Genomic DNA, 9,074 nt, shown 5'->3' with positions numbered 1-9,074 from the left:
ATCTTTCAATAGTATGTTACAAAAGAATGTTTCATATACTTCCCTCATGCATTAGAGAAGAATATGATGACTTTGAACATAAAATGAGTGAGACAAAATGGATAGCAATAGCCAAATTTTTGTATTACTCCAAAATGACAATTTATCGAAAAATAATGTCACTTGAGAAAGAGATTCAACTCTTAGTTCAGCCATTCAGTCTGTGAAAAAGTATATATATATACAAATAACGTTCATAATTTATCTAAACAGTTGCAACAGTCTAGTGGTTGAACAATGTTCCTTTTCTTGCAGGATTTGAGTTCGAATCTCTCAACTGAGGCAACAACTTTATCATGTCAATTAAAAACGTTTATACATTACATAATACACCAATATTTTAGGAATATCTAACACATATTCTAACAACAATCAAAAATAATTATGCTAAGTAGGAATATTTAGAAACAAACATGTTGTCATGAATTTATTGATTAAGTGGGAATATCAAAGACAGATTAAAAGTCGAGTATATTTTTCTCTCTAAAGCTTTCCACAGTATCCTTGAGAGCGACTTCCAAAGGAGTAAACTTGACTCCCAAGCTACTAGCCTTTTCCTTGGATATCTGGTATGGTGGCTCATACGGCTCATCATTCTCACACCTGATAAAATTGTAGAGAAAGCATATATTAGTAGAGTCAAATATAGAATAAAAATTAAAGATTAAAATTCAGAGCACAAAGAAAGATAAATAAGATTATTCATAAAACTGTCTATATAGGATAGAAGTAACTTATGACTCCTCTGTAGAGTCAAATGTGGTGCTCATTCTGAAAAATATAAGAAAAAATGTTATTAAAAAAAGTAGAGATAAACAATTTTTCATGAGAACATAGGCATTTGTAACCTTTATGAGAGGTTGAGTAACCCAAAGAGAAACATCATTGAGAGAAAAAGTCTAATTTGTGTTTGATGTATGGTTCAAGTAAAGGGAAGCATGAACAACCAAAGACTCAAAGGAAGATGTAATCTGGTGGTTGATGAAACAAAGTGGTATATACAAGCAGAACATGTCAAAAAGACATATGCTAGAACTTTAAGGGCCAAGCAATCTGAATAAGTAAGACCCAACTCAACAAACCCTGTCTATGTTTTCACTCCACTGCCTAATCTTGATGAGTGTGGGGACAAATTCATAGATCAATTACTCCTAAATCGTTTAGATATTTTGTTGAAGGTCTAAACTCTGCTACTTAGTTAGTTTGAATGGCTTTGGGAGGTGTAGTAAATTGCAATTCTGACAATTAGCTCTTATGGTTTCAATTAGTGCCATAAATAATTGATTTTGATTTTATTAGGATTGATTTAGTTAAGATTTATTCCTTTAAGTAAGAGATTTTCTTGTACAATTTTGATTATAAATAATATCAAGATGATAGCTAATCTCTGAAGCTATTCATCATGAATACCCTATTCTGAATTAAAAAAAATAAATTGTTGAATCTGCAGTGTCCATATTACTTTAGAAACTTACATTGTATTGTATATATAGAAACTATAATATGCATTCTTGGAGGTATAACAATTGAACTTACTTATCTGAAATTTGTATTGTTGGGTAAAGATCACGTAAAATCCTAGCAATTTCAGAATAGTGTACAACTCTCTCAGCCACACAATATCTTCCATTAGCTGAAGCAATCTCATAGGCCAGAATATGGGCATCAGCAACATCTTTCACATCAAGCCATCCCAAAGCATCATTTGGAAAAGGTACACCTGCATCCAAAAATTCAGAGTTTTTTCTATTATGCAACTGGATAATTCTTGTATGACATTATTTAATATGTCACACATTGCAAATCCTACTTTTGAACATTTATAGTCCAACCAACTTGACAGATAGTAACCAAACATCTATATTTTATTAAAATCACATTAAATAAGTGGCAAAATCAAGTTTTCAAATAAGATCTTCCAAATTCTCCCAAAATAAATATTACCATTTATTAGGTTTAAAATTGGTTCAACACTTTCATTAATCTCCGGTTGCAAGAGAGGTCCTACCACCATTGATGGGTTAATAACAACCATGTCAATGTTGTTTTCATTTACAAATTTCCAGGCAGCAGCCTCAGCCAAAGTCTTTGAAAGTGTGTACCATAGCTGAAAACACAAATAGAAGTTAGCGAAAAAGTTAGTGTTAATTAAAAAAAAATTAGGATATTAATTATAAGATTAAATAAGTTTTTTGTCTCTATAAATATACTAAACTTCTGTTTTATTCCTTAAAAAAATTTCATTCAAGCTTTCATCACAGAAATATTTTGTTACCAATTTTAGTATTTGCTTTTTGTCGAATGTCCACATAAGTTCTAATTGATTTTACTTATGATGTTTCATTGTTAAGACCTTAAAATATCATTAACTAAACAACTTAACCATTTAAATCTTCAATTTAATTGTTCACTAAATGTCATTAACCACGAATTTGAACGTAATTAACCACAATTTCTAAGTGTAGATTGAACCACAATTCACTAAATATCATTAACCACAATTTAGTATTTGCATGTAGATTTAAACACCTGAAAATTGTGATTAATCACGTTTAAATTTGTGGTTAATTATATTCAATAGATAGTTAATGAGTATCGACACATATTATATCCATTAACCATCTAGACATCTACTGAACTTAATTAACCATGCATTTGAACCGAGTTAACCAACTATTTTGCTATCGATTTTTTGTATGGATTTTGTTTGTCAAAATATTATATCTCCTCAAATAATATCAGCTAGAGGGTTGGAAGTCTTAATGCTTGAAACAGTTTAAAAAAAATGTGTCCCTCCTCTACAACATTGGCAGATAGTGATTAACATAAGTTTCAGGTTAAAAAAAGGAAACATATAGGGTGAGGTTAAGATTAACATAACAATCCATACTTAATTCTTGTAAATAATGAAGACACTCAGATTCCAATACTTAATAACGATATATATTTGACTATTCTTGAAAAGCAGCTACTTTTATTATGCTTCATAAAGGAAAGTAATGTTATACTTTGTAGTGTAAAACACTTCACATCCTGTGACCGAGGAAAAATTTTCAACACATTTATGATTACTTGACTAGGAAACATAACCATACTATTCACATTAGGCAATGTAGTGACAAATTACATAACATTGTTAAGAAAGAAAAACTAAAAAAAAACTTCACTCAATTCAATTCTTAACTTTGGATAAACATCATCAATATCGCATATCATATTCATGAGCTTCAAGTTTTCATTCTTAAATAACTAAGAAAAACCAGTACTAACTGTTAACAATGAAAAGAGGAAGAAAGAGGAAGAAGAGAAAACAACCACTCTAGGGTTTCATATCATATAATAAACCAAAACTAAAGTTAATAGGGTTACAATGAGTATATATAGAGGAAAATAGAAAATATCTAAAATACCCTTACTACTAATATATAATAATATTATCTAATATCTCCCCTCAAACTCACGATGCATTAACATGGAGCATCGAGAGTTTGTCAACTAAAAAACGGAAACGTTTAATGGAATGCATCTTTGTGAACAAATCAGCAATCTGTAAAGAAGAAGGGACAAATGGTAGAGTAATAGTTCCATGCTGAAGATGATGACGAGTAAAATGACAATCAATCTCAATGTGTTTGGTGCGTTCATGAAAGACCGAGTTGTGAGCAATTTGAATAGCACTCTTGTTATCACAGTGCATCGGAGTTGGCTCAGCAAGAGAGATACCCATATCAGACAAAAGCCAACGCAACCAAATTATTTCAGCGGTAGTGGATGCCATAGCACGATATTCAGCTTCTGTAGAAGAGCGAGAGACAATGTCTTGTTTCTTACTCTTCCAAGAAATAAGAGAGTCTCCAAGAAAGATACAAAACCCTGTGGTGGATTTACGATCAGTGGTATCACCAGCCCAATCAGCATCAGAATAAGCTCGTAACTCCAATGAGGATGACGATGGAAAGAGAAGACTTTGAAATTGAGTTCCTCGAAGATAACGAAGAATCCGAAGAACTGCTGCCCAATGGACTGTAGTGGGGGAGACAACAAATTGACTAACAACATGAACAACATAAGCAATGTCAGGTCTGGTAATCGTAAGATACACTAAGCTGCCAACCAAAGTACGATACAAAGTGGAATCTAGTAAAGGAACCCCATCCGAGGGAGCATATTTCACATTCAACTCAAGAGGAGTATCTCCTGCTCTAGTATTAGAAAGAGGAGCCTGGCCAAGAATGTTGGCAATATACTTGGATTGAGAAAGAATGTAGCCTCTAGGAGAGTAGGCAACTTCAATCCCCAAGAAATAGCGAAGAGTTCCCAAGTCCTTCATCTCAAACTGTTTGGCTAACTGCAATTTCAACTCATTAATTCCACTAACATCATCACCTGTAATAATCATATCATCAACATATAGAGAAAGTATAATGCGACCATGAGTGGTGGACCTTATAAACAATGCAGAATCATGTTCACTAGAGCGAAAACCAAGAGAAGTGATCACAGTAGAGAATTTCTCAAACCAAGCTCGAGGAGCTTGTTTAAGACCATATAGAGCCTTTTTTAACTTACATACTTCCCCTGGATCATGAGAAACTCCTTGTGGAGGGACCATATAGACTTCTTCATGAAGCTCACCATTTAAAAAGGCATTTTTGACATCCATTTGGGAAATATGCCATTGACGAATAGATGCAACTGCAATAAGAGTACGAATAGTGGTCATCTTGGCTACAGGAGCAAAAGTTTCTTCATAATCCATACCATATTGTTGAGAGAAACCCTTAGCAACAAGACGTGCTTTGTAGCGCTCAACTGACCCATCAGACTTAGTTTTGATCTTGTATACCCAACGAGACCCAATAGCACGTTTTCCAGGAGGAAGAGGTACTAATTCCCAAGTGTTGGTTTTGTGCAATGCAGATAGTTCTTCTGCCATAGCCTGCTGCCAAAGAGGATCAAGAACAGCCTCTTTATAGGAAGAGGGCTCAGACAAACTGTGAATAGAGGTTAAGAAAGAAGCAAACGAAGCTGAGTAAGTTGAATAGACAAAATCAGGTAACTGAGTAGACTTACGTTGACGAGAAGGGTAACGAGGAGGATCAACAATCGCAGGAGGTGGTTGGACAGCCGGGGGGACAAGAGGGATGTCATCATGTGGAGTAGTAGTATTTGTCCTGCAATTCTCAATAGTACAATCACTAGAAGCGCTATCATTAGGACCAAACGGATCAATATGGGTTAGTTCAGAACTCTTAGTAATCTGCGAATCAGAGGAAACAGAGTAAAAAGGAATGTGCTCAAGAAAAACAACATTACGAGATACATAAAGTTTTCTTGCATGAGGATCATAACAACGATAACCCTTTTGACCATCCCCATAACCAAGAAAAACACACATGGCTGAACGAGAAGACAACTTACTGCGCTCTACTTGAGGGCGAAGAACAAAACAAGTAGAACCAAAAACTTTCAAAGAATAGTAATCAGGGGTAGAAGCATATAATTTTTCAAAGGGAGACAAACCTGATATGATAGAGGATGGAATTCTATTAATAGCATGAACAGCAGTAAGAACTGCTTCTCCCCAAAACTCACTAGGAACTGAAGCGGACAACAAAAGGGAACGAGCAGTCTCTATAATGTGACGATGTTTCCTTTCAGCAACTCCATTTTGTTGAGGAGTATCAGTACAAGATGTTTGGTGGCGAGTGCCATCATAAGCAAGTAATTCAGAAAATTTATTAGAGGTATATTCACCACCTAAATCACAACGAAAACACTTTATAACAGAATTATGTTGAGTTTTGACCATTGCACGAAATATATGATAAATGTCAAAAAATTCAGACCGATTTTTCATAAGATAAACCCAACAATAACGAGTGTAATCATCAATAAACGAAACATAATATCTAGATCCACCTTTGGTGAGCACCGGTGATGGACCCCAAACATCAGAGTGAACTAAATCAAAAGGCGCATATGAAACGGAAACACTTTTACTAAACGGTAAAGCTGGAAATTTAGCAAGTTTACAACCACAACAATCTGAGATATCACAGGGTTTTAACTTTCCTAAGGCTCCAGTAGAAGCCAAATATTTTAATCTAGAAGCAGAAACATGTCCAAGGCGAGAATGCCATAAATAAAAACTAGAAGATAATGAATTCAAGCGAAAACTAGATAATAAGTCAGCAGTAGTTGTTGAGGCTGCAATATCTGGGAGTCGTAGTTCATCCAAAACGTAAAGTCCCCCCTGTCTATGGCCTGTCCCAATCAGCCTCCCAGAATGTGGATCCTGCACACAACAAGAAGTGGAAGAAAACGTAACCGAATAACCGAAATCACATATTTGACTAACAGAAGCAAGACTCAAAGTAAGATTAGGAATATAATAAACATTAGAAAGAGACAAGTTAGGTGTGGAGACAGAACCAATGCCTGCTAGTGGCATAGGAGTGCCATCAGCAGTCATAACTGACACAGACGACTTTAGAAGAGGTGGCAGACATGGCATGTGATTGAGTGGCAAGAAGTCTTTGAAGTTGTTCTGCAATATCAGATATTTGGGAAGCACTCTCAGATGAGTATACAGAACCAGAACTAGAGTCAATGGTAGGAGGAGCAGAAGCAACAACATTGGACGATGGCCCCCTAAAATTCTTCTTATGTGTTCTCCCCAATTTCGGACAACGTGCTTTCCAATGACCTTTTTCTTTGCAGAATGCACATTCATCATTACCAAGCCCAACTCTCCCTTGAGATGTTTTTTTTTGAACAGGAGCAACAAAAACAGATGGAGGAGCTGAGAGAATTTCCTTATTTAACATACCAGAATGAGTCTTAAGTCTGATTTCTTCTGCCAACAATTCACTAACTACTGATTCAACATTAGGAAGGGGGGAACGATGCAAAATACCCCCACGAAGGCCCTCAAAATCATCACGAAGAGCCATTAGAAACCAAACCAGACGTTGCTCCTCTCTTTGATCAATGTATGCTTTGACAGCTTTCAACTCAGGTGATTCCATAAGAGCCAATTGATCCCACAGATTAGTCATTGCCGAATAGAATTCCTGAATGGTCATACTGCTCTGCTTAAGGGCTCTAATATCACTTTCTAACTGATAACGTTTTGCAAAGTTAGACTGAACATACAAACGTTTCAAGTGATCCCAAATCTCTTTAGCAGTATCATATTTTGCTAGTTGTACTCCTATAGACAACTCAACAGAATTATTAATCCAAGTAATAATTTTTGAATTACTAACATTCCATGTTTTCAGATCTTTTGCATATTGAGTTTCATCCTTTTTATCTGTAGGCTTAACAGAAGTTCCATCAACAAAACCCCACATATCTTTTCCAATCAAATTTTTTTTCATCACATAACTCCAATAAGAGTAATTTTGTCCATTGAGGTGAACACTAACAGCTTGAAGAGAATCATCCTTAACACCAGCCATAACAAATAATGACAGAAAAATACGACAAACACAATCACTGAGAGAAAATAAATTAAGGATAACCTGGTGCTGTGCGAGCACGATTTCTCCCTCTCCAGACGTCGTTTCGTCGATCCAACCGTTGAAGACGAAGACCTATATGTTTAGAACCTGCTGTTCAAAAATCAGCCCGATCCAACGGTTAACGAATGCGTAATCGATGTTTTTCTAAGACTGATTTAACAAAATCGGGAATAGGGTTACTCTTCTCTTTTCTCTTTTGGTGGTTGTCTTTCCTATCAAAATAGTCTCTCTCTTCTCTACGGTAGATCCCAAAATCAACCAAAGCTCTTTGATACCATGTTAACAATGAAAAGAGGAAGAAAGAGGAAGAAGAGAAAACAACCACTCTAGGGTTTCATATCATATAATAAACCAAAACTAAAGTTAATAGGGTTACAATGAGTATATATAGAGGAAAATAGAAAATATCTAAAATACCCTTACTACTAATATATAATAATATTATCTAATACTAACCTCTGATTCCCTGCAGAAATCTGGATCTGAAAACCATGTCTCATCAACCACTACTTCGGGAGTTATTGGCCTCGAACTAAATTTAACTGCAGAAACAGAAGAAGTTAAGATAACTCGTTTCACAGATGGTGATCTTGCACATGATTTAAGAACATTGAGAGTTCCCTTCAACGCCGGATCAATCAACTCAACCTGAAATAAAGAAATTAAAAGTTATCAGTTCCATAAACTGGAAACTCATTTGCTTTCAAAAGACAACAAAAAGGTCATTTTTACTCTAGACTGATAAAAACAATTCAAAAAAAGACAAACCATCTTAAAAAAGTGCAGTTATGCCCATCCTTAATCACATGTGTTGCAACATAATTCAAGCTCATATGTGCACGTAGGAAGCTCACGTAGGAAGCTGAATGAAAGTCATAGAAAATTAGTAACTTAGTTGGAAGACTTTGTCAAAAGTCTGTTGCTGATTTTTTGGCTATTAGTTAGGAGCAAATTTGTGATACCACTAACTTAGGATTCTTAGACGTGGTTAGTGGAGATTGTTAGTTAAGTTTCTTTTACTATTTAAACATTGTATTAGTCAGTATATTAATTATGAAAAAATAAGTTCTCTTTCATTATTCTGTCATCTAGTTTTGTTTTTTTCTTCCTCTGAAATCCAACAATTTGGCATCAGAGCAAACTAATTATCCGGGTTCATATCCAGGGAAGTGTTGAGTGAGAAGAAAGAGCACTCAAACACAAGGGGAAACACAGGTTAGAAAGTGAAAAGGTTGTTCATAATGCAGAACAACGGATCCGGAATCGCCACTTCACAATTGCCTATCTTTAAAGGCATAAATTATCATTTTTGGAGCTTGAAAATGCAAACATTATTCAAGTCTCAAGAACTGTGGGGTTTTGTTGAAGAAGGATTTGATGATGCTCAATCTCCAGAACCTGCTCAGCAATTGAGAGAGAAGAGAAAGAAAGATTCCAAGGCATTGTTTATGATACAACAGGCCTTGGATGATGAAATCTTTCCCAGAATTGCCTCAGCAACCACAT

The 9,074-nt window shown here is 35.2% G+C and overlaps 1 protein-coding gene across 2 annotated transcripts in view; it reads right to left on the bottom strand.

The window, feature by feature from the left end:
* Positions 1 to 263: 263 nt before the first annotated feature.
* Positions 264 to 9,074, bottom strand: part of LOC101497570 (cinnamoyl-CoA reductase CAD2-like) — a 23,214-nt gene continuing 14,403 nt past the window's right edge. For both annotated transcript variants that reach the window (XM_073370826.1, XM_073370827.1), the window contains exons 4-7: positions 8,025 to 8,216; positions 1,984 to 2,146; positions 1,576 to 1,759; positions 264 to 642 (exon numbers count right to left, since the gene is read on the bottom strand). In XM_073370826.1, coding sequence (XP_073226927.1) covers positions 498 to 642; positions 1,576 to 1,759; positions 1,984 to 2,146; positions 8,025 to 8,216 — 684 coding nt within the window. In that variant the 3' untranslated portion in view covers positions 264 to 497. The remainder of the gene's footprint in view (positions 643 to 1,575; positions 1,760 to 1,983; positions 2,147 to 8,024; positions 8,217 to 9,074) is intronic.

The sequence above is a fragment of the Cicer arietinum genome, chromosome 7 (assembly GCF_000331145.2).
Source record: "Cicer arietinum cultivar CDC Frontier isolate Library 1 chromosome 7, Cicar.CDCFrontier_v2.0, whole genome shotgun sequence".
Classification (NCBI taxonomy): domain Eukaryota; kingdom Viridiplantae; phylum Streptophyta; class Magnoliopsida; order Fabales; family Fabaceae; genus Cicer; species Cicer arietinum.
The sequence above is the reverse complement of the archived record's forward strand: the minus strand, read 5'-3'. Positions and strand labels throughout refer to the sequence as shown.